The sequence below is a fragment of the Convolutriloba macropyga genome, chromosome 3 (assembly GCF_964194025.1).
Source record: "Convolutriloba macropyga chromosome 3, txConMacr16.3, whole genome shotgun sequence".
In the NCBI taxonomy this organism is placed as follows: Eukaryota; Metazoa; Xenacoelomorpha; order Acoela; family Convolutidae; genus Convolutriloba; species Convolutriloba macropyga.
In genome coordinates, this window is record NC_134470.1 from 32,644,282 (window position 1) to 32,665,022 (window position 20,741).

The following is a 20,741-nucleotide window of genomic DNA, read 5'->3' on the forward strand; positions in this document are numbered from 1 at the left end:
GATATCCCTGTCACTAAAAAGAGAAAAGTAACCAAAATCTCACAAAAACACCAGGAAAGTTTCAATTTTAATCAGCGTTTTTCTAGGAAAGGTTTTCCACCGCGTGCTCGAATGTTTTTCCAGAAATCTTAGATATAAACGATGATCGACAAAGTCACTTAACTTACTATTCTGTTTTTGGTAGCCTTGACGTAAAAGACACTGATGAGACTATACTTAATTTTGTAGGCTGTCGTGACGAAGTTGAACAAAGTTGTGAATCGGATGAAGGATCTCGGGATATTAACTTTTTGGCTCTAAATGAAACTCCAGTTGTGCAAAATGTTGAAGATGCTCAGGTCATGTCTACACCTATCTCTCTTCATGTTATCGAAGATAAACCACCTAATGATGCACCTAATTTTGATCCTGATTCTTTTGACTCGCTTGATTTTTTTTGTTTGAAGGAGCAGATATTCGACATGACGAGTTTATGAAAAAAATTGAAAAAAAAGTGAAAAACATAAGTTATCTGATATTGCCAGAGCAGATATGCTCAAGCTTTTTGCTCAAACTTTACCGTCTCCCAATAAAATATTTGCAGATCTGCCAATTTACAACCTTCCGATAATAACAACCAATAGTTACGTCGATCCTAAGTTCCTTATAGCTGATTTCATATCTCAACTCGCGCTAGTTGCCTCAAAAAATTCGTCTTATATATTGCAAAGTTGGTCAAATGATTGTAGCTGGGAGTATGCATCAGAAGTTTTTTGTCAGGGAGAGCTGCAGTTAGTTCTAAACACAGACGGTGCTCCAGTTTTTAAGTCTAGTAAGCTAGCTGTATGGCCAGTTTGGGTTCAACTTTATAACTTGCCTCCTGTTTCAAGATCAAGTTTCTTAAATATCTGCCTTTTTGGACTCTGGTATGGGGGAAAACCTGATTTTTCGCGGTTTCTTAGCAAACTTGGTGTGGAGATTGAAAATGTATGCAGCGCAGCAACTGACCTGTGTCCACCATTAGGGCGTGTAACATTTAAAATAAGATCAATTGTTTGTGACATGCCCGCTACAGCGTATGTACTGTGCATGAAGCAGCATATGGGTCATAATAGTTGCCCTCATTGTTTTATTAAAGGCTTCCATAGAAATAATCGAATGTTGTTTAAGGTTTCGAAAAATTTCAGACTGCGAGAAAACGATTCTTTTAAGCGATGTGGCGACTTGGCAGACAAAACAAAAACAGTTGTCAACGGAGTTAAATCGTATACACCTTTGAACAAATTTTTAAGTCTTCCCTGGTTTTGTCCAATTGATCCCATGCACCAGGTTTTCCTAGGAACAGCTAAGGTTTTATCGAAAATGATAGTTTCACTTGTCAAAGGTCCATCAGCTTTAGAGCTTGAGAAGACAATTCTAAATTGTAAAGTTTCCTTTGAAATACTTCATTGACCAAAGAAATTATCTGTACTCAATTTCTGGAAAGCTTTTGATTTTAAGTTGTTTTTTTTTCACCTCGGACCTTTGGCATTAAAAAATGTGCAGTTGCCTAATGATTACTACGAAAGTTTCTGCAAATTGAGCTTTGCAGTTCGTCTTCTAAGTGATAAAGATATTCACTCCTCGGATCTTCGACACGCTGATAATTTAATAGAGCTTTTTTCAAAATTTTATTCATCTCAATGGAGAGGAATCACAATCTTTTAATTTTCATACCATGCGTCATTTAGTGGAACAAGTGAAGCGGAACGGACCACTATTTCTTTTTTCAGCTTTTTGATACGAATCGGCTTACCATATGCTGCTTTTTGCGCTTTCAGGTACCATCAAGAATCCTGAAAAAATGCTCATCAGGTTTTTGAAACATCAAAGATTATTTGAACAACAGTCTATGCAAAGCGGAACGACTGAGAAAAATTCTATAATAACTAGTCTAACAAAATTAATTGATTGCTCGAAAAAATTTGTTAGTGAAAATTCAATTGAAGCAGCTGGAGGACGATTCGTTAATGAAAACGGAAAAAAACTTTGTTCCCTTTCTTATATGCGTGTTAATGAAAATTTAGGAGAATGCATTCTTCAAAAAACTGACGGCTGTTTCGTGCTGATAGAGTGTTTTGTTTTAAAAAATGGTTTAAGTCATGTTCTCTGCCTTCCATTTGTAGAGATGACAAAATTGAAAATGTTCAATTATTCGGAACCCTTCCCATTTTTTTTCCAAATATCTAATTCAGGGTCTCCCGTTCTGGTTTTAGTAGATGAACTTGCTTATAAAACAGTTGTACTCCCTGCTTCTGGCTGCTATATTGTCAGCGTAATCAAGGAAGGCTATGAGCACAATTAAAAATAATTCAGAATACAGATTTTAAGGTTCTTTGGCAATGTTGGTTGTAGAATCAACATATCTTTTTGATTTATATTTTTTTGCTTGTTCGGTATTTCTTGGAAAAAATTAGAAAACAAAAATGCTTTGAGTAACATTGATACTGCCCTCTAATTTATTTATAGGCTCAATCGGTGGATGGTTACCTTCATCTTAAGTTTAGATATTTCAATTTTTATGGAAAAAACTTTGCTGATAATTGCGTGCTAATTTGAGTTGTTTGTTTTTCGTTCAAATTTTTGCAAACTGCTTTGATTTAGCTCAATACTGCTGATTGGCGATTCCAACACCAAACGAATAAAAGAGGAAATCAAAAGCGATCCGTTAATCTCAAAATATGGTGTTGAAATTCTTAGTTTCGGAGGCATGCGATCGAACGAACTCGGACTGCATGTTGTTTTGGCGGCATCCCAATACCAGTTTGTCATAGTTGCTGTCGGGAATAATGACTTAACAAAGTTCTTCGACAATGAAGCAAAGCCTCCGTTTGAAGTGGCTGCCAATCTAATTGCGTTCAGTCGTGTCTTAGGCAGAAAGGGCGGCAAAGTTCTAACTCTGGGTCTGATAAAAAGACGCGATGTTGATGAAAAACTAGTTCAAGAAGTAAACTTTTATTTATTCAAAAACTTAGGACGCCAATATTTCCCTTCAAAAAAACTAAAAGAAAAGCACATTGATAATTTCGATAAGTGCCATTTGAATAATGACGGCAAACTTGACTTTAAACAATTGCTGCACCGCTCTATTGGTAGTCGGTTATTTTAAATTTGTTAGCCCAGCCTTTGCAAATGTGATAGTTGAGTAATTACTCCTTGATTTTTTTGCTTTGAGTTTCAATTGATTTTTGAAGCTCTTAAAATTTTCTTCCTTTTATTTACATAAGGCACTGGTGGTTCTTTTTCTGCAAGTCGATTGTAGAATCGGCTCTGTTTTTGCTAATATGATTTCTCTAAATTTTGTTTGTTTCGCTTGGTTGTTGCATTTTTTCCATTGCTCTGCTGAGTAAAATTTTGGTCCTTCATTTGATGTTGAACTCTATCCTCAGTCCAATGTTCTTGTTTTCTTTGATGTTTCATTGGGTTGTTTGATGTCTAATGATTTAATACCTTTCTCGATACTTTATAAAATTCAAACTTTGTATAACGCCACTCAATATTGAACTCTGAACAGATTACTGTGGCTTATATTTTGTATCAAATCATGATAATTGATTTGACTGCTTTTCCTTTTTTAATGTCTTTATGTTTTTGTTTTCTCAATATTCAATGCAATAGGGTTTTTGGTAGGCAGTTTTTCTATCTGGTTCCTTTTTTTTATTTGGTGTCAGTTACTTTCTGCCTACTCATCAAAGGTGCGAGTTTCATCTGCTCAACTGTGATAAATTTTGTCTGTATTTCAATTATATTAGTGTTCGCTCGATTGTTTTTGAATTCTTGATTCTGATAGCTTTCAAACCGTTTGTTACTTGATGTGCTTTTTTGGTTTTCTGTATTTGATAAATTATGTCATCTTTGGGAATTAGATAGATGGGCTCAGTTGTGGTCTTCCTTTTTTTGTGCTGTGATGTCCGTTTTTCTTCGTTGTTTTTCTCTCCAATTACGGCGTTTGATGATACGCACTTTTAAACTGTCAAATATTTCCATTTTCCTTTGCTCAGATGACTTTATTTCTGTGTCATTTTTTGTTCTTCTCTGTTTTGTTTTTGATACGTTAAGTGACATTTGGGACTTGGGTGGGCAGGTTTTGTTTTTCTTCGTTTTTTTGCTCCTTTGTCCTTTTTTTGGATTGTTTTTCTCTGCTGGGCCAAGTGCGGCCTCTTGCGTGATGCAGAGCGACTGTCGGCAATTCTTGTGCTTTGTAAAACTGTCTCAGTTTCCTTTGATCAGTTGAAGTTTTTTCCTGTCGTTCCTTCATATTTCTTTTTTCGTTAATTAGTGACTTTAGAATTTCAGTGGCCATGTTTTGTTTTGTTCTCTTCTGTTGTTTTGTCTTTTTTCGTTTTTTCTCTGCCTGCCCGGCCAAGTCCCGCATTTCGCGTGAAGGACAATGATTAAAACCGACTCTTCTGTCAACAATATGAGTGCTTTGCGAAGCTGCTTCAAGTTCCTTGCTCCGTTGACCCCTTTTTTGCTTTGTTGTAGCTTGTTCCTGGTATTTGATGTATTTGATATCTGATTTGTCTTTTCTGGTGACTTGTTGTTAGCTTTTGTCTGCTTTTGTTTTGGTCTTCCCTTCTTTTCTCAGCTTATGATTTTCCTCTGTGTCGTTTCTTGTTCTTTTATGTGTTTTGTTATGGATAAGTTAAGTGACATTTGGGACTTGGGTGGGCAGGTTTTGTTTGTCTTCGTTTCTTTCTGCTGTTTTGTCCTTTCTCTGGTTTGTCTTTTGTTTTTTTTGTGCCTGCCCGGCCAAATCCCGCATTTTGCGTGAAGCACAGTGATTAAAACCGACTCTTCTGTCAGCAATATGAGTGCTTTGCGAAACTGTTTCAAGTTCCTTTGTTCCGTTGATCACTTTTTCCTTTGTTATAGCTTGTTCCTGGTATTCGATGTTTCGTTCCGAGCTGATTAGTTGCTCTTGGTTGACCTGTTGTCTCTTTTTTCTGGTCACTTTTTTCAAGATGTCATTTTTAAGATCTTTCTCTGTTTGTAGGTTTGCTTTGTTCTTGATTTTTCCGCTTGTTTTTCAAGTTGTTGCAACAATATGCTGTGATTGGAACATCAGTTTTCTGAGCACTCATAGTAATGACAACCCTTGAAAACTATAGTCAGTGATTATGAAATACTCTGAATGCTTAGTCCTATTTCTTTTTTGTTTTCTTGTCTTGGTTTGCTTAAATGATACTCGTTCTGCCATTTTCGTCGGCTTCTCTTATTTTTCCAAAGATGCGCTGTGATGAAAACATCAGTTTTCTGAGCGCGGACGGTAATGACAACCATTGAAAATCATGATCTTTGATTATGAAAGACTCGGAAGTTCCATACCTATTTTAGATTTGTTTTGCTGCTTGTAGGTTTGATTGAAGGCTCCTCTTTCTACTTTTTGTTTTTTTTCCATGTTGTTCCAATGATGTGCTGTGATAGTAGCATCAGTTTTCTGAGCTCTGACAGTGATGACAACCATTGAAGCTCATGAATAATGATTATGACAAACTCTGAATGCCTATTGTTTCTTGTTGTTTTAGTGTTTTTCTATTCTCTCCTTGCCTCTCTTGCCCTTTTTTAGTTTCTCGTTGCTCTCTTGATGTTCTTTCTGTTACTATTTCCGGCTGCTTTCTCTCTCTCTCTCTCTCTCTCTCTCTCTCTCTTTCGGGCTCTCTCTCTCTCTCCTCTCTCTCTCTCTCTCTCTCTCTCTCTCTCTCTCTCTCTCTCTCTCTCTCTCTCTCTCTCTTTGCTCTCTTTTCTCTCTCTCTCTCTCTCTCTATCTCTCCTCTCTCATCTTTCCTCTCTCTCTCTCTCCCTCTCTTTCTCTCTCTCTCTCTCTCTATCCTCTTTCTCTCTCTCTCTCTCTCCTCTCTCTCTTTCTTTCTCTCTTTCTCTCCCTCTTTCTCTCTCTCTCTCTCTCTCTCTCCCCTCTCGCTCTCTCTCTCTCTCTCTCTCCTCTCTCTCTCTCTCTCTCTCTCTCTCTCTCTCTCTCTCTCTCTCTCTCTCTCTCTCTCTCTCTCCTCTCTCTCTCTCTCTCTCTCTCTTCTCTCTCTCTCTTTCGCTCTCTTTTCTCTCTCTCTCTCTCTATCTCTCCTCTCTCTCTCCTCTCTTTCTCTCTCTCTCCTCTATCTTCTTTCTCTCTCTCTCTCTCTCTCTCTCCTCTCTCTTTCTCTCTTTCTCTCCCTCTCTCTCTCTCTCTCTCTCTCTCTCTCTCTCTCTCTCCTCTCCTCTCGCTCTCTCTCTCTCTCTCTCTCTCTCTCTCTCTCTTCTCTCCCTCTCTCTCTCTCTCTCTCTCTCTCTCTCTCTCTCCCTCTAGTTGAACTTGCTCCTTTCGTCTCTCTAGTTTCATTCAGTTTGTCTAGGTATGCCTTCCGGGCAATTTTTTTCAGCTTTTTTGTTTTTTTTTTGTTGTTTTCGTGCCTGTTCTTTGTCGCCGACGCTCCTGCTCGCCCGTTCTCTCGGTCGTTTGCGCTCGCTCTTTCTCCCTCCTGCGCTTGCTACGTCTCCCTCGTGCGCTCGCTCGTTCTCGCTCGTGCGCTCGCTCGTTTTTTCGCTTTGTTTCTTTTTCCCCTTTGCTTTTTTTTCTTCCCATCCCCTTTCGCCCACGGCGATCTGCTTTTCTGTGTGTCTTTGTGTTCAGCGCGTTTTAACCCCACCCTTCTCTCTCGCTCCTTTTCTTTTGCGCTTCAACCCCACCCCTTTTCTGTGCCCCCTCTCATGTGCTTGTGTTTTGCTGATGTTCTTATTTATATTTGTATGCTTTCTTTCGCAGCACACAAACCCCCTGCCTTTTCTGTGACCCCTGCTGCAGCGCAAAAACCCCCTGCCCTTTCTGTGACCCCTTCTGCGCATTTTGATGATGTTTCTTTTTATATTTGTTAGCCTTAGCTATTTTCGGGTCTCTCTTTTTTTCTTTGGACGTTAGGGAATAGGTCGAATCCTATTCTCTAATCTTCAAAGAAGCTAAAGAGGCCCATGCAGAAGCTAAAGGCATGTTTCCGGCGGTTCTTGCAAGACGGTTATCTTGCAAGAGTCTTGTAAGATGGTCGGTTATCTTACAAGACTCTTGCATTTCGGACGATTATCTTGCAAGATCTTGCAAGAGTCTTGCAAGATGATGCATAGTGTTGCAAGATTCTTGCAAGGTTCTTGCAAGATCTTGCAAGATAACCGTCCTCAATCGACTAGGGCAATTCCAACGAATGAAACACAAATTTAGAACCAAGTGATGGAACTCAATGAAAAAGTGTTCTTTGAATTGGTCTTGACACATAATTTGGTGGTTGTAACCAAACTTAGGGAAAACAATTGATTATAAATTGATACGAATTTAAAAACCAATTAAGGTAAATATAAAAAACTTATCATTCAGTTTTCGACATTTTTCCGGTAACACCAGCTTTTGATAGTTAGGAAATCATATGAGGCAAAGACAGACGCCAAAAGAAGAAAACGATTTCATGACAAGGAAAACTATGCTTCCCCGGAATACTATGATGGTAAAAGTTTCCAAGAAATCTTACTGTGCAAAAGAAATTACACTATTTGTGACCAAAAGAGGAATAATAATTCTGAAAATGTTAGGTTGGAAAAACTAAAAGGAAAAAGGTAATTCTAAAAAGGTAATTCCGATACTCAAAAAGTTTATAAGTAAACAAAAAAGAAAACTCAAATTGATACATAAATCTCAATTGTAAATCAAAAATCATTATAAAGTTCTCAACAATGAAACCATCGTTTTATAAATGCAGCAAACCACAAAATTACAAAAAAGGAAAAGACTTAAAAGTAAATACAACTGAAGGCAAGTTTGACAAAATAAGAAATTGACTTCAATAAAGAGTGGTGTCTCAGTCGCTAATTTCCGTCAGAAGTTGACACCACGAGGCCGCGAATACTGTTTAAGTGAATTGACGATTATTGATAATAAAAACAAAAGACAAAACGCAAAACTCCGAAATTCACTTTTTTTAAGTAAGAAGTGAAAAATTTCCAATTAAGACATGCCAAGTTCACAGTTTCCGTTGAAAGCTGCTTGAACTTGTCATTTAGATAAATATATAAATTCAAGAGAATAACGACAAGGATGCAAAATTCAGAATTCACTTGTCCTATTCAAGACAAATGATTTCAATGTAAAACTTTGCAATCATTTGTATTGAAAAGAAATTGCCTTTTGACAGAACAAAAAATTGTTTTGTTGAAGGTCGATTGGAAATCCCATTTGTCTTTCCAATAGTGTCATTTTCATAATTACAGAGAAACAACACCAAAAACACGCAAAACAAAAAGCTACGGGGCCAGAGACACATACACCATAGGTTATCAATAGGGAACATTAACCAATTTATTTAAGAAACGTTAGAAAGACCAATGTTATCTTTCAAAACCGCAATTAAATTAGAAAAAAAAACAACAGAAACAATAAACAGGGGGGGAAATTGAAAACTCAACAACAGTTCACAAAGTGTCAAAGCCCGGGTCGAGGTTTGGTGGTGAATTTTTGTAAGAAATGCGGTGAAATGTGGTGAAAAAAAAATAATTTTCACCGCGTATTTCGTACATCTTTTTGCGGTGAATGCGGTGAATCGCGGTGAATTATTTATTTTCACCGCGTTCTCGGTGGCGGTTAATTTTTTTTTCACCGCTTAATGCGATGAATTATTTTTTTTCAACGCATCTAGCGGTGAAAAAAAATAATTCAACGCTTGGGAGAAAGTGGTGAATTATTTTTTTTCACCGCATTCACCGCATTCACCGCATTTCTTACATTAATTTGCCATAATAGCATATGCGGTGAATTTTCGTAAGAAATGCGGTGAATTTGGTGGTGAATTTTTGTAAGAAATGCGGTGAAAAGCGGTGAATTATTTTTTTTCACCGCATTCACCGCAATCACCGCATTTCTTACGATAATTCACCGCATTCACCGCATTTCTTACGAAAATTTACCCAAAAACCTCGACCCGGGAGCCGTAAAAACTGTTTCCTACAATCATTATTAAAACCCTATTTTGCCTGCGTAAACAACACAGTTGTGCTATCATTAGTGAGTCGTTGTGATCAGACGTCATGATGAACAAAAGTTATCGGCAATATAAAAGTTCTGATAAAATTTACACAACCCTGGTTATAAATTCATTGAAACAAATATACTGCCCAAAAACGATTAAAAAATGATGCTTTAGTACGTTTTTTAACCACATAGTGGAACTTCCGTTATCAAGAAAAAAATGAGAAAGCAACAAAGATGCAGCTGATAGGAGTTAAACTAAAAGAACTCAAAAGTATTTTAAGTACAACACATATACCTTCCAGACGAAACGAATACTTTGCGTCATTATGCTCATATATCAACTCTATCGGAAAATCAAGATGAAAGCAAAAAATTAGCAATTATATTTTCGCACGTGAAAAAAATATCAGTAATGTCTACATTTTGGTTTGAGAAAAGTTGAGCAGCAGCTTGAAAAAATTTACATTTGATTTTTATGCAAAGTTTAAATTAATTATTCTATAGCTCCTTTGACTATTCAGACATTACCCAAATTCACTGTTTCAAGTTCGAGTTTTCATTGACGTTATAAAGTCAAAAAATGTGAACATCTTAGAAAGGATGGCTCCCCAAAGTAATCCAAATACTTTCGATTGTGAAAACCACAATGAGACTTACCACGATCGGGTTACGTGGCTGATCGCTACTTCTTCTATGATATTTACAGAATAGGGCAAAAGCGACTCATATTCTTAGAAGAATACGCAAACAGTGAAAAAATACGGTAAAATTCCGATGTTCACTAAAAAAATAAAACTGCGGGATTACTCCTCAAAATAAACGATTTTGAGAAAAAGACTTTTAATTTTAATTTACAGTATTATGTTCAATGGGAAATTCATTAATGGGACCAATAAGTCAATCATTAAATGGAGCTGTGGCTTGGGATATACCCAGGTTGACCTCATAATTCAAAAATTATAAAATAATGCTTCTTATTATGTCGTCTGTAAAAAGTTGTAATCCTAGGACTTTCATCTATGAGTAAGTTGTAAGGCTACCAAAAACTTTAAAAAAACAAAGAGTGTTAGTTTTTTCAACGAAAAAAGGCTTGAGAACAGCAAATTCACAACTCCAAAATATAGTTTTTTCTTTATCATCAAAAATAGAGCTAGGCAAACAAAAGTTCAAAATATCGAATACTACCCCTTCTAAACCGCTCTTTGGTCAAAAGTATTTGCTCAAAGCAAATTGAGATGTTTTTGTGAAAAAATCATTTGGAAACTCCGTTAATCATCATAAATGAACACATTTGGGTCAAAAAGAAAACACAATCGGAATATTTTTGCCTTTGCGGAAATTTCAAACAACCTCAAAATTTTCTTCATATTCCATAATCTTAAGAAAGAAAAATACGTGGATAAAAAATGGAGAAAATTACAAAAAAAAACATCTTTATTGCACGGAGTTAAGTTAAACACCAAAATTAAGCCTTTGATTGGATGGAACTTTGCAACAATCATCGATGCCATTGAAAAATTAAAATTGTTCAAATAATACAACAAAATAGTTGAGAACATTTTCACTCAAAAGGTTCAAATTAGTTATTTCCTCGGCTAAAATTTGCAAGATATTTAATGTTTCTTATAAGCTAGCGCTTTTGAAGAAATTTCATTTTACTTACCCTATAGCTTCGCATGTGGATATTTTATCAGAGCAATGAATGTATTTGAGTTTTAAGCAATAGGCTAAGCAGTATCTTATCTTTTTCTGAAACCGGGAAGTACGCTGGCTTCAGTTACCTTATTGAGTCATAGACTTCCCAACTGTGAACATCAACCACGGCATAGTTTAACCCGGTTTCCAGAACTTCTACCACGGGTTTCAGAGGACGTGTGTAGACATCAACATTCACCCAATCGGAGTATGTTTTTGATCCATTACCATGGCACTGAGAAGAAGATCGGATATGGAAGCGGTAATGAGTCATTGGTCTAAATCGGCGCGACAATTCAATGAACGTGTTGTTGATGTCAGATTCTGAAAGGGAAAAACGGTGAAGTTATTACACAACAAAATGACGATATTTGATTGCTCAAAGAGAGCTGCTATCCCAGGTTGAGGTCCCAGACGGAAGCAAGAATGTCCAGACCGAAGATGAACGCACGAGAGGGGGCGTCGTGCGTTCAAAATTACATAGTCTGGAAACATCAAAAAACGCACGAAAGTCTGAACATGAACGCACGAAAGTCTGTCGAACGCACGAAAGTTTGGACATAGGCCACTTCCGTCTGGGACGGTCTGGACATAGGTACTTTCCGTCTGGGACGGTCTGGACATACTTGCTTCCGTCTGGCACCTCAGCCTGGGATAGCCTCAATTAGTGAACTCAGTACCAAGTGCAGACCTAATCAATACGGTATTGACTCACTTGATTTTAAATTTTGTGAGTTTTTTTGATTTTGAGGATAGGAGTTTTTTTTTCAAAATTTTGTGTCAGCTTCATTTTCGCTCACCATAAAATTTGTTTTCAAGGACAGCGTAATTATGTAACATTCATTAGGCGATAATTATCCATTATAGAGGCTGAAACTGAACTATAAAGAAAGGATGAAGGATACAGCTGCAAATATATACTCAGTTATTGCAAAAAGACAAAGAGTGTTAATTTTTTCAACGAAAAAGGGCTTGCGGACTGCAACTTCATAACTCCGAAATTTAGCTTCTTCTTGTGTATCAAAAAATAGAGCTATACAAACAAAAGTTCAAAATATGGAATACTACCCCTTCTAAACCGCTCTTTGGTCAAAAATACTTGCTCAAAGAAAATTGAGATGTTTTTGTGCGACAATTAAAAATCATTTGGAAACTCCGTTAATCATCATAAATGAACACATTCGCCGTAAAAAAAACACAATTGGAAAAATCTTAAAAAAGAAAAATATATGGATAAAAAATGGAGAAAATTACAAAAAAAACTTCTTTTTTGCATGGAGTTAAGTTAAACACCAAAATTAAGCATTTGATTGGATGAAACTTTGCAACAATCATCGATGCCATTCAACAATTTAAATTGTTCAAATAATACAACAAAATAGTGCAGAACATTTTTACTCACAAGGTTCAAATTAATTATTTCCTCGGGTAAAATTTACAAGATTTTTTAATGTTTCTTATAAGCCAGCGCTTTTAAAGAAATTTAATTTTACTTACCTTATAGCTTCGTATGTGGATATTTTATGCAATTGCTACGCGAAAAGAAATATTTAAAACTTTTGGTTCATTTTTATTATTAACTTAGGTTACTTGGTAAAAATTTTATGCTACAATATAATTTTTATGGTTAATATTCTTTAACTAAGATGAAACCATTTCAAAGTAACTAACAGGGCATTATTAAGGTAGAAAATTTTTGATGCTCAGGTATGCTTGACAATGAGTGTGCATAACCGAGGTCGAAGTCTCAGACTGAAACAATTAAGTCCAGACCGAATATGAGCGCACGAGCGGTGCGTCGTGCGTTCAGCATTACAGAATCTGGAAACTTTAAAAAGGGCACGCAAGTATGAACTTGAACGCACAAAAAAATGGTGAATGCGCAAAATTCTGTACATGAAGGCACTAAATTACGGAAAGAAGCTGTTTTCGTCCGGGGCAGTCTTAACGTACAGTAATGGACTTCAATCTGAGTAACAAGACAAAAGTGTGTTTTAACAAGTAGAAAAGTATGACAACAGAGGCCTCTATCAGCATCTCAATTATGTCTGTCTAAATAAAATCAATTAAAGCATTACGTCAAATGTCTAGTAAAAAAAATTCGATTTTGCTCTCGACAACTTTATACAGAAATGAATATCATCAAGTAAAACGAAACCTTGATTTGTTTATTTCAAAAACAAAAGATTTATAACATGTTCTTATATAGAAAAAACGGCCGGAAAATCATTATTCCGACATAAGGTTGTATCTTTTTTTTTAAAACTCATTGGACGCAAGAATAAAAAGTGAGTAAAATTGATCAGTCTACATGTTTGGATTTTTGAGAAAACTGTAGGAAGGAATGATTTAGAGGACTGCAAAGGCTTTTAAAATAAGGAGAACTTGCTGAAAAACTAGGATCTTAATGTAATTAAATAAAAATCATGTTTGTTTTAATTCAGTGCACACTCAGAGGGCACGGCAAGAGGTCTGAGAAGTTACTTTGAGAAATCTCTATCAATAATCACGAGGTTGAATAATAAATGACATTGTTTTGATTGACTAAGTGGGAGTCAAATGTTTTGTACGAGTATGGTTGAAATTTGTGAGCATTTCTTTTTTTTGTGATTTCTGTTTGGTTCTTTTTTTGTTTTTCTCTCAAAAAAGATAATTGCAGGTTTCGTTGAAAGTTTGAAAGTGGTTTCACTTTTATAAGTTTGGAAAAAAACAATATGATGAACTTAGCAGGCGATACGAAAATAAAAAATAATAGGATTTGATCCGATTGAAAAGTTACACAATTAAACTGATTGTATTCATGTCTACTACCAAATCGGCTACTCAATGGAATCTTGAAAACGTTCATAGGTTTTACAGAAAAATGCAATCTTTTATCGTCAATTTTCAGCCATTTTTCATTTTCAAGATTTTCGTTTTATTTCCTGTGAAGACACAAGAATACACGAGTTGATGTTCTGCAGAAAAAAAGTATTGTAAGAATTGCGGTGAAAACCGGTGAAAAAACTATTTTGCAACGCAAGGCTCCCGAATTTTTTACCGATGCAGTCCATATTTTTTAGCGGCGTGCACGGGTTTGAACCTCAAGACCTCCTGCATGTCAATACTTTCTGCTCCAACTCTGCCACATTTCACGTCATCTTTCAGCTTTATTTTTATTTTCATTGCTCTCATCGCATTCTGCGTTAAAAACCAGAATTCTCACAAACATTAGCCGCATTCACCGTAATTCTCGACCCGGGTCCTAACTATTACTGTTTTTTTTTGCATTATGTTAGTATATGAATAATTGCTAGGAAAACTTTTACCTGATGCGGCGAGAAAACACAAGTTTAAAGTTAATATTTGTCTTCTATGATTCATTGGCAGCATAGAAAAGTCATGGTATGATCAGGAGATATTCCTTGGAATTTCTTAGCAGTTTCTATGAATTTTCTATTATCACCTCAAACTAGAAAAGAATAATAGTTTAGTCTTCTGATTGATCCAATTATGGGCTTTGATAAAGTTACCATGATCCATCTGTGGGATTACACAGGACTTCATACAGTGAAGATGCATAGGAAAATATTTTTTGTTCCTGTTAATAAAAAAGAATACTTACCTATTTCGTTCTGAGAATCCATGATATCGAACATCAAGTTGTTTTCCACTCTATGCCATGAGATGTTAACTGTAGAGTCACCAACTGCCTCATAGGTAACATCACTGGGTGCAGATGGAAATTGGCATACCAAGGGTGATTCTGTCGGATGGGTTCCTAAATGGTACTGATAATTTTCGTCTGTCTCAGAAAAGAGAAATTAGTAAAAACAGTTCCTTAGCTGGACAAAGCACAAAAATTCTGTTTTACTTGGCTTGAGATTGGTTCATATAAAGCTGAGACTAAACTATTAGGGCTTAGGCCATGAGGGAGGCCAGGTCATGAAAAAAAAGCCAAAAAAGGCAACAGACAAAAATTAAGAAATAGCAAATAACAAATAGTTTTTTGTTTAAAAATAGAACAAAAAGACCATAAGAAAATTAATTTCGAGTCTAGCGTTATTCCGGTAATAAAATACACATTCGAACTGTAATTTTATTTGAGAACTGATGCAATGTCTTTTTTTAACGATCCGAATTTTAACGAAGTTGCTAGTGCAGGTCTTTTTCAAAACTTTCTCAATTTTTAAAATCGTGAATTTTATCGAGTAAATTTAATTAGATGTTATTTGCGATTTTTTAAATCATATGTGCTGGTGAAAAACATTGGCGGTAAGAGAAAATAGGTCAGATTTGCTTTAAAGTTGGAAATATATGTCATATTTTTCTTAATTCGTGCAGATTGTCAAGATCTGTGTACTGTTTTCCACAGTATCAGTATGCAATTTTCACGAATTTTGCAACGAGCCAATTAGACCGAAATGAACGAAAAACTAATTCACTGTTTCTTCAGGAAAATCCATCGCAATTCATTTTTTGTTCCGACCCCACTTGTGGGGGTAGGAACTATATACTCAAATGGGTTTTTTTTTGTTCAGACAATTTCGATATATTTATCGTAGAGAAATGTGAGTGGTATCATTAGAAATCTCGTCCAGCGTAGAGTTCAGAATCAAAAAGATTTTTTTTGCATTTCGCGTTTTTCGAAGAGTTATCAAGGTTTAAAATTTTGGGTGAACACGTGATGTTTGGCATGGTTTTGTTCACCTTTTTGTTCAAATTAAGATTTTTTCCATAGAAATATCAATTCAAAATTACATTTTATGCTGCAAATGCAACAATTTTAAAATTTTACTGACGAAAGGCCATAAAAAGGGTAGTTTTTGTCTCATAGAGAAGTTTACTATAAAAAGAAATTCGATATCTATAGGAGAGCTTCTATTTTAAAAACCACATAATTTTTTTTGACTTTTTTCAAGTCACTTAGAGACTAGTCGCTTTTCAAATCCAAATTTTGTTCATGAGAAAGCTAATATACCGTCAAATGGTTCCCAATGAACAAATAATTCGTTTTTAAGTAATCGCTCATTTTCTTTTGTTCCGAATCTGAGTTTTCATAACTTTTATTGAAATTTTGATTTTCTTATTGATTTTTTTGATAAAAATTTATTGTCCTATGACTAAAAAATTTGACTAAAAATAAATTAGGTTCCTAAGGAGCAGTACTTGAACCAATTTAGTAGTTTGATTGGACAGCTAATGGCTGGTAAAATTTCAAAAAATAATTTTTCGAAAAATAATTTTTTTGAATACTAACCGATCTTAAACTTGTATCTGTAAACTGTACGTCGATCTCAATAATGACAGCGCCCTCATCCTTTCTACTACAACAAAAATTAATTTGGTTAGCGGTTTCAGCTTCTAACTATTGTCTTTAAGACTTGGATGCCACAAATTTTCATAACTTTTTTTTAAAAAGTTTTGTTAATTTTTTCACAATATTGAATCCTTTCGAAATCTTACCACTTTATGCTATTATTGCCAATTCCTATTGGCATAGAGAAGACCTTCAAAAGATCATAAATAAAACTTGCAGAGAAAAACGTATGGTTTTAGTGTCTTCGGCATTGTCTTCTCGCACTTTTCTACTGAATTTTTGGTTTTTGCCTGTATTTGTTGGGTTTTCAAAGTCATACGAATTATTGTGATGACTTATTGATGATTTAGAAATTAAACAAATTATAACCATTCTATCGGGGCAAAACGTATTACCATTATTGTTTATTGGTTTCAGCTGAAAGCTATTGAATTTAATGGCTTTGATACTACGGATTTTCTCAAAAATATCGTGGTTTCAATATATTTGTTCATATTTGTTGGTTTTTGCAGGCATTTTTTGCGGAAAAGAAATCCATTGTTGTTAATAAGATATTTGAAAATGAAAAAGTTTTATGTGAATAGTTAATTAATTTTTTAATGAATAGTTCATGAATAGCTCATTCAGTTTTTAATGGCTTCGAGAATTCAATCTCCATTCTTTTTTTTTCAATTTGCTGTTTTTTCCTGTTTTTTATTCTTTATGTAGTTGTAAGAAACTGAGAGGTCTCAAAATTTTCTAACTGAGAGCGGAGCGAATGAGTTTACTCAATGCAGTAAGTTTATAGAAAATAGCCTTAATTTTCATGATAGTTTTCAATCGTTCTTTTCTTTAATTTTTTTTAGTTCTTGTTGTTATATTTTTCAAATTCTATCTAATTCTCATCATTGAGAGGCCCCATCCACTTCCCTGTAACTCGAATACTAAAGTGGTTGTTGATATTACGTCGTAACTGATGTTTTGTTAGTTGAGCAATATGCATTTTCATAAAAGTTTTGTTAGTGGTCAAAATGCGAGTTGCTTTTTCTCTTCTTTCAGCTCAATCGCGTAATAATAGATTATTTTCAAATGAAACCCAACTGAACGTAAACTTTTGTTCATTATAGTTTTAAGTGAAACCGTTTACTTATTTCTTGAAAAAAAGGAATATTCAGATAACAGCGAAAGATTTTAATGGCTTCAATAATTTGTGTTTTCGCAAATTTTTCGTAAGTTTTTCAATTTTTTTCGTCTTTGGTCCGTTTTGTGGCTCAGTCTAACTAAAGACCGATTTGATTGGTTTTGTAGTGTCCTTTTGGTAAATTAATCAAGAATTTTTTTGTTAAAATCTAATGGATTTAAGAAGTTTGTAAATATTTTGTTAATAATTGGTTGACTTTTTGAATTTCGCCCCATTGTGGCTTCTTTTTGTCAGCTTTTTACCTAGTCTCATTAATTTAAAGTCCAAATTGCTTTGTAGTTACAAAAAAATTAAATTTTTTTAAAGTTAAATTTTCTTCTGGTTGTATTTTGATGTTTTTTTAGGTGATTTTAAGGTTAGATGTCGAACTTTTGTTGTAAAAACAATTTTCTTCTTGCATATTTTGTTGATTTTTTTTTCTCCCGTAGTCTTATTAATAGGGGGCGAGCACTGTATTGAGGCTCGCGAGCACTGTGAGATCTCGCGAGCACTGTATTGAGGCATGACATCAAATAAATCATTTAATAGTTTGTGTAACGATTTTTTTAAACTCAGAGATCTACTTTCGATTATCTCTTTTTTGGTTGACAGTCATGTCAAAAATGTAGATAAGCGCGGATCGGAACATCATGTGCAAACGCACATTAACGAGCCTCCTTGTCGGATTTAAAAGACAATTGAGACAAATGTGGCAACTGCCCAGATGCTGGTTCGGGCCTCAATTAATCTCTTAGTAAACCAATTTTTTAGTCTAATTAAATGGTTTTGTAGAGAATTACTTGCTCCAAATCATGAGTAATGGTTTCCACCATGGTAATTTTTTTTCGAGGTTAAAAATATAACTTGTGACCAAAAAAATAACAGAGCCAAAGAACTATAAAAAATGATCTGTTAGCAAAGTAATGTTAGAATAAAAATTTTTCATGCCATGCGTGAAATGTCAGAAATTGGAAACTATTTTAAGAAGTGGAAAAATCAGAATGCAAAGTTTTCGAAAGTTGCTTCGTTGCTTTGACTGTAGATTCATAGACAATTGAACCTGAACTATAATGAAAATTATAGTTCAAAAATGGCTCAAAAATGTAACAGAGCCAAAGAACTATAAAAAATGATCTGTTAGCAAAGTAATGTTAGAATAAAAATTTTTCATGCCATGCGTGAAATGTCTGAAAATGGAAACAATTTTAAGAGGTGGAAAAATCAGAATGCAAAGTTTCGAAAGTTGCTTCGTTGCTTTGACTGTAGGTTCATAGACAATTGAACCCACAGCATGAAAAGTAATTTTCCTGATAACTCTGACAAATCTAATAAACTCTGACAATTCTGATAACTCAGACAAAAAAAATGTCCGCGTTCAATATGAGACAAACAGGAATCAGCCCTCATCTCTGCTTAAGTTTCTAAAAAACTATACATGGCTTTAAAATGATAAACAATTTGCAGCTCTCATTTGAAAAATAACTGATTAGAGGTCATAATATTGTTTAAATACTTTGATGTATCGTAAATATAAGCTTAAACGCTGGGCAGATTGCATACAAAGAACATATCTGACCTAATAAAATGAGAAATCTTTAATGCACTATGGTAACATACAGCATACACTTTAAGCGTTACATTTGTCGTGAAAGTATAATTTGCGCTGGGGCGTGAAAAGTTGCGTGAAATCTCAAAACTTTAAATGAGACTTCATGCTCATTTTGTCCGTTATACAGATAAAAATTGGTTAAGCTGGTTTTTTCTTTTACTGGTTAAAACGCTTTTGCAAGCCAAAATGATCAATTTTTTGTGGACAAGAAAAACAAAAGCAAAAACGTATAATCAAGATCTAGAAAACAATAGAAATCCAAACGATACAAAACAAGTATCAGGCTCAAGGCGTCTCTGGCGAAGGAATTGTTTTAGTTCTACGAAGAAGTGATACTTGTCAGAGAAGCAAAAACTTGACTTTGGGCAAGCAATCATCCCTTTTAGGATAAAAATCAATTGATTGGTAATCAACAAGAGTGGCATAAGATGGGCGGAAAACAAGACATTTTAATGAACAAATTTGTAAGCAAATGATGCTCCCGTGAATAATTCAATCATTTTCAGTAATTTGTTCAATGCAAAAGAGCGAAAAATACCCGAAATGTCAGCGAGTAGTTTCAATCTGAATCCAATTGGAACTTCATGGGCAATTTTGAAGCAACAATAGCAAAAACAGACAATTCTCTGGGAAAATCCGGAAGAAAAACGTCGGAAAAGTGACTCAGATGTCATAAAAAAACTGTTGTGAAAGCTCTGCAAACTCTCCAGAAAATTTCTATAACGCTAAAAACATAATGAACTGTTACCTATTTGGAAAGATATTTAGATCGTAGAATCAGATTACAAATCTTACAAGATAAGATCTTACATAACAAACTTTTTCTTGCAAGAATCCAACAAGATATACTTTTTCTCGCAAGAATCGCACAAGATAAGTTTTTTTCTTATATGAATATTACTTGATAAACTTTCATGAATCCTACACGAGAAACTTTTTCTTTCTACAAATTTACAATATAGCCTTTTTTTAAATTTCAGAATTGGTGTCCCGCCCACAGCAGCTATTGTTATGACCTATACTCGAAGACAAAAATCTAAAACATCGCAAGATATGAACGAAGAACAAAAAATATCTGAAATTTATCAATCTAAGGCATCAGAAAGGGGTCCTAGTATCTTCAATCTTCGTTATTCAATTTTGCCGTAATTTTTTAATCTCTTGGTTTCCTGTTTTCTAGATTTCTAATTTTTTTGTTTCTTGGTTCCGCGGCCTCTCAAGAGGGTTTCTTTAGCCTCCAAACTACTTAGTTATCTTGAAAAATGAGGTCAGTCACTTACCTTTGATGTCAACTCAGTAATTGCATAAAAATTTAGCTTTAGTTTGGGCTGGACTTTTCAGATTTCACCTCCTTTCTAACGTGGTGTGTTTATATGCAAGAGTCTTACAAGATAAACTTTTTAGTTTGCATTTTGCAAGATCTTACAGGATAAAATTTTGGCCTCGATTTTGGTGAAATGAGAACTGATTTGAAATCAAAGTGTTGTATTAATTGATGTCTGTGGCGCTTTTTAAAAAATCACACTGAGCGCCGATTATGCATCTAAACTGGAAATTTCCAATCTCAATTTCAAACTATTCATGGACAATTTCATGCAATATTTCGCTATAAAAGTCCTGAACCATGTTAATTTGCCGGGAAGCAAGAAGCAAAAAGTTTCTTTGAGACCTGTTCCCAACTTTTGTCTTCTGATGGAAAACAAAATATATTAAATGGAATAGTCGAGTTTACAATTAACAAGTCTGTATTCAGAATTCGGGTTCAGTGGGGAGCTCACCTTGACCATGAGCGACACCAATGCTTGTGCTGGAATATGAGCTGCCACACAGTAAGCAACTAAAAAATAAAGTTTTTAAAAATGTATCCAGAATAACACATACGCAGCTTGCTGAAATTCAGCCAATTTTAATTTGTTAGATTCTCAATGTTTAGATTCGAGGTTGAAGAGATCCAGCG

General features: G+C 34.9%; 1 protein-coding gene across 3 annotated transcripts in view; it reads right to left on the reverse strand.

The window, feature by feature from the left end:
• The window catches only part of LOC142337014 (uncharacterized), a 112,100-nt gene that overhangs the window by 79,106 nt on the left and 12,253 nt on the right, over positions 1-20,741 (reverse strand). For all 3 annotated transcript variants that reach the window (XM_075386031.1, XM_075386032.1, XM_075386033.1), the window contains 3 exons: positions 20,563-20,621; positions 14,322-14,477; positions 10,804-11,041 (listed from right to left, as the gene is read on the reverse strand). In XM_075386031.1, the coding sequence (XP_075242146.1) occupies positions 10,804-11,041; positions 14,322-14,477; positions 20,563-20,621 (453 nt within the window). The remainder of the gene's footprint in view (positions 1-10,803; positions 11,042-14,321; positions 14,478-20,562; positions 20,622-20,741) is intronic.